Source organism: Oncorhynchus mykiss, chromosome 2 (genome assembly GCF_013265735.2).
Source record: "Oncorhynchus mykiss isolate Arlee chromosome 2, USDA_OmykA_1.1, whole genome shotgun sequence".
Taxonomy (NCBI): Eukaryota; Metazoa; Chordata; class Actinopteri; order Salmoniformes; family Salmonidae; genus Oncorhynchus; species Oncorhynchus mykiss.
This window is the reverse complement of record NC_048566.1, coordinates 732,315-745,000: the sequence shown is the minus strand read 5'-3', so window position 1 is coordinate 745,000 and position 12,686 is coordinate 732,315. Positions and strand designations below refer to the sequence as shown.

At 40.8% G+C, this 12,686-nt stretch overlaps 1 protein-coding gene across 2 annotated transcripts in view; it reads left to right on the top strand.

Annotated features, from left to right (window-relative positions):
* Window positions 1–12,686, top strand: part of LOC110516483 (ankyrin repeat and IBR domain-containing protein 1) — a 63,218-nt gene that overhangs the window by 45,871 nt on the left and 4,661 nt on the right. For both annotated transcript variants that reach the window (XR_005034562.1, XM_036934898.1), the window contains exons 12-19: window positions 3,918–4,052; window positions 7,085–7,171; window positions 7,707–7,773; window positions 8,023–8,168; window positions 8,706–8,884; window positions 9,094–9,145; window positions 10,278–10,380; window positions 12,217–12,260. Coding sequence is in view for 1 of the 2 variants with exons in the window: in XM_036934898.1 (XP_036790793.1) it covers window positions 3,918–4,052; window positions 7,085–7,171; window positions 7,707–7,773; window positions 8,023–8,168; window positions 8,706–8,884; window positions 9,094–9,145; window positions 10,278–10,380; window positions 12,217–12,260 (813 nt within the window). In the remaining variant the exon portion in view is untranslated. The remainder of the gene's footprint in view (window positions 1–3,917; window positions 4,053–7,084; window positions 7,172–7,706; window positions 7,774–8,022; window positions 8,169–8,705; window positions 8,885–9,093; window positions 9,146–10,277; window positions 10,381–12,216; window positions 12,261–12,686) is intronic.

The following is a 12,686-nucleotide window of genomic DNA, read 5'->3' as shown; positions in this document are numbered from 1 at the left end:
GGGGCGTAGGTTCACCTTCCAACAGGACAACGACCCTAAGCAGACAGCCAAGACAATGCATGAGTGGCTTCGGGACAAGTCTCTGAATGTCCTTGAGTGGCCCAGCCAGAGCCCGGACTTGAACCCGATCTAACATCTCTGTAGAGACCTGAAAATAGCTGTGCATCGACGCTCCCCATCCAACCTGACAGAGCTTGAGAGGATCTGCAGAGAAGAATGGGAGAAACTCCCCAAATACAGGTGTGCCAAGCTTGTAGCGTCATACTGAAGAAGACTTGCATCTGTAATCGCTGCCAAAGGTGCTTCAACAAAGTACTGAGTAAAGGGTCTGAATACTTCTGGAAATGTGATATTTCCGTTTTTTAAATTTTAACTACATTTGCAAAAATAAAAACTGTTTTTGATGTCATTATGAGGTATTGTGATGTCATTATGAGGTATTGTGATGTCATTATGAGGTATTGTGATGTCATTATGAGGTATTGTGATGTCATTATGAGGTATTGTGATGTCATTATGAGGTATTGTGATGTCATTATGAGGTATTGTGATGTCATTATGAGGTATTGTGATATTTCCGTTTTTTAAATTTTAACTACATTTGCAAAAATAAAAACTGTTTTTGATGTCATTATGAGGTATTGTGATGTCATTATGAGGTATTGTGATGTCATTATGAGGTATTGTGATGTCATTATGAGGTATTGTGATGTCATTATGAGGTATTGTGATGTCATTATGAGGTATTGTGATGTCATTATGAGGTATTGTGATATTTCCGTTTTTTAAATTTTAACTACATTTGCAAAAATAAAAACTGTTTTTGATGTCATTATGAGGTATTGTGATGTCATTATGAGGTATTGTGATGTCATTATGAGGTATTGTGATGTCATTATGAGGTATTGTGATGTCATTATGAGGTATTGTGATGTCATTATGAGGTATTGTGATGTCATTATGAGGTATTGTGATGTCATTATGAGGTATTGTGATGTCATTATGAGGTATTGTGATGTCATTATGAGGTATTGTGATGTCATTATGGGGTATTGTGATGTCATTATGGGGTATTGTGATGTCATTATGAGGTATTGTGATGTCATTATGAGGTATTGTGATGTCATTATGAGGTATTGTGATGTCATTATGAGGTATTGTGTGTAGATTGACAAGGGGGGAAAAAAAACGATTTAATTTAATTTTAGAATAAGGCTGTAACCTAACAAAATAGAGAAGAAGTGAAGAAGTGTGAGTGCTTTCTGAATGTACAGTACCTTCAGAATGTATTCACACCTCTTGACTTATTGCACATTGTTGTATTACAGCCTGAATTCAAAATGGATTCAATGTTTTTCTCACCCCCTCTACACAAACTACCCCTTAATGACAAAGTGAAAACATGTTTTTAGAAACGTTTGCAAATTGATTGCAAATGAAATATTTTTTTAATTAGATATTTCTACAAGTATTCATGCCCCTGAGTCACATAGTAGAATCACCTTTGCCAGAGATTTCAGCTGTGAAGCTTTCTGGGTAAGTCTCTAAGACCTTTACACGCCTCGATTGAATAATATTTGCACGTTATTCTTTAAAAAAATAATTCTTCAAGCTCTGTCAAGTTGGTTGGTAATCATTGCTAGATAGTCAGTCAAGTTTTGCCGTAGATAATCAAGCTGATTTTAAGTCAAAACTGTGACTAGGCTACTCCCAAAAGCCATTTAAAACATGTCTCACGTTGTCACATTCAACACAACCAGAAACGAGAGAAGACATCTGTCATGAGGCCTAAATCACATCCACGAGGACTGTTCTGCTGTAGCTGAAAGAGATGAATGGGTATGTTGAGAGTAGAGAGACACGGGCCTTGGGGACTGTCGTCAGCTCTGTACTAGCCTGAGGGCTGTAGTGACAGGCCTGTTGTAGTGACAGGCCTGTTGTCCTACGTGTGGTTGTAGTGACAGGCCTGTTGTAGTGACAGGCCTGTTTGTCCTACGTGTGGTTGTATGACAGGCCTGTTGTCCTACGTGTGGTTGTAGTGACAGGCCTGTTGTAGTGACAGGCCTGTTGTCCTACATGATGCTGTAGTGACAGTCCTGTTGTACTACATGATGTTGTAGTGCTGTAGTGACAGTCCTGTTGTACTACATGATGTTGTAGTGCTGTAGTGACAGGTCTGTTGTCCTACATGATGTTGTAGTGCTGTAGTGACAGGTCTGTTGTACTACATGATGTTGTAGTGACAGGTCTGTTGTCCTACATGATGTTGTAGTGCTGTAGTGACAGGTCTGGTGTCCTACATGATGTTGTAGTGCTGTAGTGACAGGTCTGTTGTACTACATGATGTTGTAGTGACAGGTCTGTTGTCCTACATGATGTTGTAGTGACAGGTCTGTTGTACTACATGATGTTGTAGTGACAGGTCTGTTGTCCTACATGATGTTGTAGTGCTGTAGTGACAGGTCTGTTGTCCTACATGATGTTGTAGTGACAGGTCTGTTGTACTACATGATGTTGTAGTGCTGTAGTGACAGGTCTGTTGTCCTACATGATGTTGTAGTGCTGTAGTGACAGGTCTGTTGTCCTACATGATGTTGTAGTGACAGGTCTGTTGTCCTACATGATGTTGTAGTGCTGTAGTGACAGGTCTGTTGTCCTACATGATGTTGTAGTGACAGGTCTGTTGTACTACATGATGTTGTAGTGCTGTAGTGACAGGTCTGTTGTCCTACATGATGTTGTAGTGTTGTAGTGACAGGTCTGTTGTCCTACATGATGTTGTAGTGTTGTAGTGACAGGTCTGTTGTACTACATGATGTTGTAGTAATATGTCTGTTGTACTACATGATATTGTAGTGACAGACCTGTTGTACTTCATGATGTTGTCGTTCTCTCTCTCTCTCTGTTACTCTCTCCTCTCTTCTCTCTTCCTCTCTCTCACTTTCTCTCTGTCTATCTCTCTGTTACTCTCTGTCTCTCTGTTACGCTCTCCTCTACTCTCTCTCTCTCCTCACTCTCTCTCTCTCTGTTACTCTCTCTCTTCTCTTTCTCTCGCTCCGTCAGTCACTATATACTATAGATTATCTTGAGTGCCATCCAAGTCCTGTCTCCTCAGGACAACAGTGATTTCAGCAGTTGGCTTTGTGTTTTAGTTTCCTTTTTACATCGTCACCACAAAGCCGTGTTTCTAGTTGGAGTCACCGAGGGCTGAATCAGACTGTAAATCATGTTGAAAGGTAGAAGTGTTCGGTGGTTTTACCTCTAGTCGGGACATTTCCTCTCAGATGGATAGATCTGTATGCGGTGTGTAAACGGATGGAGTGACTCCCTGGTGCCAGATCAAGAGAACACATAGAGGACCATTGATTAGTTTTAAATCACATGGGGGGAAAAATCTTGTTCAGTCAGACTACTGACCTTTAGTCATGCCAGAGGTTAGGGCCTTGGTATTTCCTGCTACTGACTGACTACCTTTAGCCATGCCAGAGGTTAGGGCCTTGGTATTTCCTGCTACTGACTGACTACCTTTAGTCATACCAGAGGTTAGGGCCTTGGTATTTCCTGCTACTGACCTTTAGTCTTGCCAGAGGTTAGGGCCTTGGTATGTCCTGCTACTGACTGACTACCTTTAGTCATGCCAGAGGTTAGGGCCTTGGTATTTCCTGCTACTGACTGACTACCTTTAGTCATGCCAGAGGTTAGGGCCTTGGTATTCCCTGCTACTGACTGACTACCTTTAGTCATACCAGAGGTTAGGGCCTTGGTATTTCCTGCTGCTGGCCTTTAGTCATGCCAGAGGTTAGGGCCTTGGTATTTCCTGCTACTGACTGACTACCTTTAGTCATACCAGAGGTTAGGGCCTTGGTATGTCCTGCTACTGACTGACTACCTCCTCTTCCCTCTCTGCCTCTCTGCAGTGTAAGTATGACTTCTGCTGGATCTGTCTGGAGGAATGGAAGAAACACAGCTCGTCTACTGGAGGTTACTACCGCTGTACCCGCTATGAGGTCATCAACCAGGTGGAGGAGCAGAACAAAGACATGACTGTGGAGGTGTGGAATACACACACTCGCTCACTCGCTCACTCGCTCACTCGCTCACTCGCTCTCTCACTCGCTCACTCGCTCACTCACTCACTCACTCACTCACTCACTCACTCTCACTCACTCACTCACTCTCTCACTCTCTCTCACTCACTCACTCACTCACTCACTCACTCACTCACTCACTCTATGCTTCAGAGAGAAACTCAGTGACAGTGCACCTCCATCGCAAGATGCCCAGAGGGTCATCAACATGTTGTTAATGTACTTCTACAGTACACCTTTTGTCCTGTGTTATATTGCTGTACTCCACTCACCAAGACCAGCCCTGCCAGAGAGAGTTGAGAGACTGGAGGCAATAAGAATCGGTTGTTTTGTCATTGCTGGCAGAGGACACTGTGGCTGGCTGAATCGACACCCTATCACCTATCCCCCATAGGCTCTGGTTAAAAGTAGTGCACTATATAGGGATTATGACACCCTATCACCTATCCCTCATAGGCTCTGGTTAAAAGTAGTGCACTATATAGGGATTATGACACCCTATCTCCTATCCCCCAGAGGCTCTGGTTAAAAGTAGTGCACTATATAGGTAATAGGATGCCGTTTGGGACTCAGTGTGAGTCCAGAGACTAGAGCGAGGTGGGGCCACATCAGGAAGACTAGAGCGAGGTGGGGCCACATCAGGAAGACTAGAGCGAGGTGGGGCCACATTTTGTCTGGAGGGCCACATCAGGAAGACTAGAGCGAGGTGGGGCCACATCAGGAAGACTAGAGCGAGGTGGGGCCATATCAGGAAGACTAGAGCGAGGTGGGGCCACATCAGGAAGACTAGAGCGAGGTGGGGCCATATCAGGAAGACTAGAGCGAGGTGGGGCCACATCAGGTAGACTAGAGCGAGGTGGGGCCACATCAGGAAGACTAGAGCGAGGTGGGGCCACATCAGGAAGACTAGAGCGAGGTGGGGCCACATTTTGTCTGGAGGGCCACATCAGGAAGACTAGAGCGAGGTGGGGCCACATCAGGAAGACTAGAGCGAGGTGGGGCCATATCAGGAAGACTAGAGCGAGGTGGGGCCACATCAGGAAGACTAGAGCGAGGTGGGGCCATATCAGGAAGACTAGAGCGAGGTGGGGCCACATCAGGTAGACTAGAGCGAGGTGGGGCCACATCAGGAAGACTAGAGCGAGGTGGGGCCACATCAGGAAGACTAGAGCGAGGTGGGGGAACATTTTGTCTGGAGGGCCACATCAGGAAGACTAGAGCAGGGTGGGGCCACATCAGGAAGACTAGAGCGAGGTGGGGCCACATCAGGAAGACTAGAGCGTGGTGGGGGAACATTTTGTCTGGAGGGCCACATCAGGAAGACTAGAGCAGGGTGGGGCCACATCAGGAAGACTAGAGCGAGGTGGGGCCACATCAGGAAGACTAGAGCGAGGTGGGGAAACATTTTGTCTGGAGGGCCACATCAGGAAGACTAGAGCAGGGTGGGGCCACATCAGGAAGACTAGAGCGAGGTGGGGGAACATTTTGTCTGGAGGGCCACATCGGGATTTAGACATTCAACGTTGGGCCCATACTTTTTGGACCAATTTTGTTTTCTAAATCAATTTACAGGCCCGAAATAGGGCAGTTATTTGAACATTTTATAATTCATATAAATATATAGGTCTGTTATAATTTATATAAATATATAGGTCTGTTATAATTCATATAAATATATAGGTCTGTTATATAAATATATAGGTCTGTTATAATTCATATAAATATATAGGTCTGTTATAATTCATATAAATATATAGGTCTGTTATAATTCATATAAATATATAGGTCTGTTATAATTCATATAAATATATAGGTCTGTTATAATTCATATAAATATATAGGTCTGTTATAATTCATATAAATATATAGGTCTGTTATAATTCATATAAATATAGGTCTGTTATAATTCATATAAATATAGGTCTGTTATATAAGTAAATAGGTCTGTTATTATTCATATAAATATATAGGTCTGTTATATAAATATATAGGTCTGTTATAATTCATATAAATATATAGGTCTGTTATAATTCATATAAATATATAGGTCTGTTATATAAATATATAGGTCTGTTATAATTCATATAAATATATAGGTCTGTTATATAAATATATAGGTCTGTTATTATTCATATAAATATATAGGTCTGTTATATAAATATATAGGTCTGTTATATAAATATATAGGTCTGTTATAATTCATATAAATATATAGGTCTGTTATAATTCATATAAATATATAGGTCTGTTATATAAATATATAGGTCTGTTATAATTCATATAAATATATAGGTCTTTTATAATTCATATAAATATATAGGTCTGTTATAATTCATATAAATATATAGGTCTGTTATAATTCATATAAATATATAGGTCTGTTATAATTCATATAAATATATAGGTCTGTTATATAAATAAATAGGTCTGTTATAATTCATATAAATATATAGGTCTGTTATAATTCATATAAATATATAGGTCTGTTATATAAATATATAGGTCTGTTATAATTCATATAAATATATAGGTCTGTTATATAAATAAATAGGTCTGTTATAATTCATATAAATATATAGGTCTGTTATATAAATATATAGGTCTGTTATTATTCATATAAATATATAGGTCTGTTATATAAATATATAGGTCTGTTATATAAATATATAGGTCTGTTATAATTCATATAAATATATAGGTCTGTTATATAAATAAATAGGTCTGTTATAATTCATATAAATATATAGGTCTGTTATATAAATAAATAGGTCTGTTATAATTCATATAAATATATAGGTCTGTTATATAAATATATAGGTCTGTTATATAAATATATAGGTCCGCTATAATTCATATAAATATATAGGTCTGTTATATAAATATATAGGTCTGTTATTATTCATATGAATATATGGGTCCATTATAAGCTATATAAATGTATAGTGTTTTTAAAAATATTTATATATATTTTTTCTCTCGTCTTCTTGTCATTGCAGGCTGAGAAGAAGCACAAGGGATTCCAGGAACTGGACCGCTTCATGCATTACTACACCCGCTTCCAGAACCATGAACACAGTTACCAGGTAAGAACTGGACCTGCTTCCAGAACCATGAACACAGCTACCAGGTAAGAACTGGACCTGCTTCCAGAACCATGAACACAGTTACCAGGTAAGAACTGGACCTGCTTCCAGAACCATGAACACAGTTACCAGGTAAGAACTGGGCCTGCTTCCAGAACCACGAACACAGTTACCAGGTAAGAACTGGACCTGCTTCCAGAACCATGAACACAGTTACCAGGTAAGAACTGGACCTGCTTCCAGAACCATGAACACAGCTACCAGGTAAATACTGGACCTGCTTCCAGAACAATGAACACAGTTACCAGGTAAATACTGGACCTGCTTCCAGAACCACGAACACAGCTACCAGGTAAATACTGGACCCGCTTCCAGAACCATGAACACAGCTACCAGGTAAATAGCTTTAGTAAGTCCTGGTGTAGCCTGACGACCCTGTCCAGGTAAGTAGGGCAGAGCTGGGTTTTGTTTAAATGTCATGTAGCTTTAGAAAGTCCTGTAGTGGGACCTTTACCTTGTCTGTCCTTCCATCTAGCTGGAGCAGCGCCTGTTGAAGACCGCCAAAGACAAGATGGAACAGCTGAGCAGAGCCTTGAGTGGACGTATGTGGATATTCGCGTCATGTCAATGTGTTTTTTTTTTCATCGTTTTGTTCCATTTAGTTTTTTGCAGACAACCATTTGTCAAATAAATAGACAAAACACACAGACTGAAATCAGTGGAGATGTATTAAAGACACTCTCTTAAAGTACTTCAAATCTATCACTTTTCTTTTTCTCTTCTGAATGTGATATGATGGAGTCGGTGAGAGCGGGAGTAATCCTGATCCGTGATCTCTTCTTCTCTCTCAGGAGACGGAGGCCCGCCTGACACTACGTTCATTGAAGACGCTGTACTGGAGCTGCTGAAGACGCGTCGCATCCTCAAGTGCTCTTACCCCTACGGCTTCTTCCTGGAGATCAAATCCACCAAGAAAGAGATTTTTGAACTTATGCAGGTACGGACGGATCTTAAGAGAGAGGATTATATAAAACATCTGAAATGTCTTGTCAAAAAAAACCTACTTCCTCTCAAGCACTGAGGTTTTAAACCTACTTCTTCTCAAACACTGAGGTTTTAAACCCGACTTCCTCTCAAACACTGAGGTTTTAAACCCGACTTCCTCTCAAACACTGAGGTTTTAAACCGACTTCCTCTCAAACACTGAGGTTTTAAACCGACTTCCTCTCAAACACTGAGGTTTTAAACCGACTTCCTCTCAAACACTGAGGTTTTAAACCGACTTCCTCTCAAACACTGAGGTTTTAAACCGACTTCCTCTCAAACACTGAGGTTTTAAACCGACTTCCTCTCAAACACTGAGGTTTTAAACCGACTTCCTCTCAAACACTGAGGTTTTAAAATAACAGATCTTGTTGTGAGGAACCCTTTTTACTCTCTTCGTTAATGACTTCCTCACACTATACAGCTAAGAGATACATTGTCCTCTACAGTTTGTATACTTTTTGTTTGGCCTCTTCCTGTCTGTGTGTAGACTGACTTGGAGATGGTGACAGAGGACCTAGCTCAGAAAGTCAACCGTCCTTACCTCCGAACTCCCCGTCACAAGATCATCCGAGCGGCCTGTTTGGTGCAGCAGAAGAGACAGGAGTTCCTGGCCTCCGTCGCCCGGGGGGTGGCCCCCAGCGACTCCCCAGAGGCCCCTAGACGCAGGTGGGGGACCCCTGACCCCCTCACAAACCCTTTCAATCCCCAAATCAAATCAATTGCAGATGAAGGTCACCCCCCCATTGTGTTTTCACTCGGGATGTTTTCTCGTGCAGTTGCTGTGTTCTGTTCTCTCTCTCTCTCTCCACTAATTGAAGTGTTTTAATAACTTAACAGAATAGCTGCTATTTCCATTGTACTTTTTGTATTTCTAGTTTTGGAGGTGGCACGTGGGACTGGGAGTATTTGGGCTTTGCATCTCCTGAGGTAAGTAAATGTCTAGCTAACTGTTGTAGTTCTGAATATCAAGCTAGCTGTTGTTGTAGTTCTGAATATCGAGCTAGCTGTTGTAGTTCTGAATATCAAGCTAGCTAACTGTTGTAGTTCTGAATATCTAGCTAGCTGTTGTAGTTCTGAATATCTAGCTAGCTGTTGTAGTTCTGAATATCAAGCTAGCTAACTGTTGTAGTTCTGAATATCTAGCTAGCTGTTGTAGTTCTGAATATCTAGCTAGCTGTTGTAGTTCTGAATATCTAGCTAGCTGTTGTAGTTCTGAATATCTAGCTAGCTGTTGTAGTTCTGAATATCAAGCTAGCTAACTGTTGTAGTTCTGAATATCAAGCTAGCTAACTGTTGTAGTTCTGAATATCTAGCTAGCTGTTGTAGTTCTGAATATCTAGCTAGCTGTTGTAGTTCTGAATATCTAGCTAGCTGTTGTAGTTCTGAATATCTAGCTAGCTGTTGTAGTTCTGAATATCTAGCTAGCTGTTGTAGTTCTGAATATCTAGCTAGCTGTTGTAGTTCTGAATATCTAGCTAGCTGTTGCAGTTCTGAATATCTAGCTAGCTGTTGTAGTTCTGAATATCTAGCTAGCTGCTGTAGTTCTGAATATCTAGCTAGCTGTTGTAGTTCTGAATATCTAGCTAGCTGTTGTAGTTCCTAATATCTAGCAAGCTGTTGTAGTTCTGAATATCTAGCTAGCTGTTGTAGTTCTGAATATCTAGCAAGCTGTTGCAGTTCTGAAAATCTACCTAGCTGTTGTAGTTCTGAATATCTAGCTAGCTGTTGTAGTTCTGAATATCTAGCTAGCTGTTGTAGTTCTGAATATCTAGCTAGCTGTTGTAGTTCTGAATATCTAGCTAGCTGTTGTAGTTCCTAATATCTAGCTAACTGTTATATTTTAAATCATGTGACTATTAGGAAGCTAATAGAGCTGCTACAGTTATAAATTGCACAATAATTATACATTCACAGCTTTTTTTAAGGTATTGTTTTCTGTTTATTCAATGTGTGTGTGTGTGTGTGTGTGTGTGTGTGTGTGTGTGTGTGTGTGTGTGTGTGTGTACGGTATGACGTACGACCTGTGACCTCATGGTGTGTCATGTGGCTGACCCTACAGGAGTATGCAGAGTTTCAGTACCGGAGGAGACACAGGGATCGTCAGCAGAGGAGACAGAGAGGGGACATTCCCCATCTTGACGAGCGTAGCGACAGCACTTTAGGTAATAATGAATCAATAACTAAAAGATACATGGATAGATACTATAGCAGTGTTTTAGGCTAGCCGCCGTCTCAGTGCTTTTGACTAGCCGTCGCAGTGTTTCCAGGTATCTGTCTACCTGGTATTTCTATAGGATATCCAGCTATGACTGAATGTGATTCCAGGTATCTGTCTACCTGGTATTTCTATAGGATATCCAGCTTTGACTGAATGTGTTACCAGGTATCTGTCTACCTGGTATTACTATAGGATATCCAGCTATGACTGAATGTGTTTCCAGGTATCTGTCTACCTGGTATCTCTATAGGATATCCAGCTATGACTGAATGTGTTACCAGGTATCTGTCTACCTGGTATTTCTATAGGATATCCAGCTATGACTGAATGTGTTACCAGGTATCTGTATACCTGGTATTTCTATAGGATATCCAGCTATGACTGAATGTGTTACCAGGTATCTGTCTATCTGGTATTTCTGTAGGATATCCAGCTATGACTGAATGTGTTACCAGGTATCTGTCTACCTGGTATTACTATAGGATATCCAGCTATGACTGAATGTGTTACCAGGTATCTGTCTACCTGGTATTTCTGTAGGATATCCAGCTATGACTGAATGTGATTCCAGGTATCTGTCTACCTGGTATTTCTATAGGATATCCAGCTATGACTGAATGTGTTACCAGGTATCTGTCTACCTGGTATTTCTATAGGATATCCAGCTATGACTGAATGTGTTTCCAGGTATCTGTCTACCTGGTATTACTATAGGATATCCAGCTATGACTGAATGTGTTACCAGGTATCTGTCTACCTGGTATTTCTGTAGGATATCCAGCTATGACTGAATGTGTTTCCAGGTATCTGTCTACCTGGTATTTCTATAGGATATCCAGCTATGACTGAAAGTGTTTCCAGGTATCTGTCTACCTGGTATTTCTATAGGATATCCAGCTATGACTGAATGTGTTTCCAGGTATCTGTCTACCTGGTATTTCTATAGGATATCCAGCTATGACTGAATGTGTTTCCAGGTATCTGTCTACCTGGTATTACTATAGGATATCCAGCTATGACTGAATGTGTTACCAGGTATCTGTCTACCTGGTATTTCTGTAGGATATCCAGCTATGACTGAATGTGTTTCCAGGTATCTGTCTACCTGGTATTTCTATAGGATATCCAGCTATGACTGAAAGTGTTTCCAGGTATCTGTCTACCTGGTATTTCTATAGGATATCCAGCTATGACTGAATGTGTTTCCAGGTATCTGTCTACCTGGTATTTCTGTAGGATATCCAGCTATGACTGAATGTGTTACCAGGTATCTGTCTACCTGGTATTTCTGTAGGATATCCAGCTATGACTGAATGTGTTTCCAGGTATCTGTCTACCTGGTATTTCTGTAGGATATCCAGCTATGACTGAAAGTGTTTCCTAAAAGGCTGATGTGTTTCTCCATTAATGGGGTCAGTGTTTTCACTTACATGAATGACTTCTTTCCTGGAGAAAAAAAAGTACCAAAAGGAATAATCTCTTATCCTTTCGCTGGGAAGACCTTGAATAGTTTGAGCTGTGAGTTTGTCAGTGTGATTGTTCTGTAACGTTGACTGGCTGACTGGCTGACTGGCTGACTGGCTGACTGGCTGGCTGGCTGGCTGGCTGGCTGGCTGGCTGGCTGGCTGGCTGGCTGGCTGGCTGGCTGGCTGACTGGCTGGCTGGCTGGCTGACTGGCTGGCTGACTGGCTGACTGGCTGGCTGGCTGACTGGCTGACTGGCTGGCTGGCTGACTGACTGGCTGACTGACTGATTTCTTCTTCTTTTATTCATAAAACAGACACACAGGAAATGGGAGGTGGGCGAAGACATGGTCCCCCCATGGTGAGTTCAGTGTGTTTTTCATGTCGTCTGTGTATTCGTCTTTATCTCTTATTATATATATATATATATATATATATATATATATATATATATATATATATATATATATATATATATATATATATATATATAATATAAGCCAGATAGTTTATTCGACAGACAAAAAAATGACATGTTGTGTGCCGATGTGAAGTTTAGACCTGCCGGTATAAAAATGGGTTTTATTTCTTACTTTCGATAACATTTTTCTTTACCGTCTGTCTTCACAGAAATGTATCTCGCGTCAAAACATCACCTTACTAGACATAAACACATCACCTTACTAGACATAAACACATCACCTTACTAGACATAAAAACATCACCTCACTAGACATAAAAACATCACCTTACTAGACATAAAAACATCACCTTACTAGACATAAAA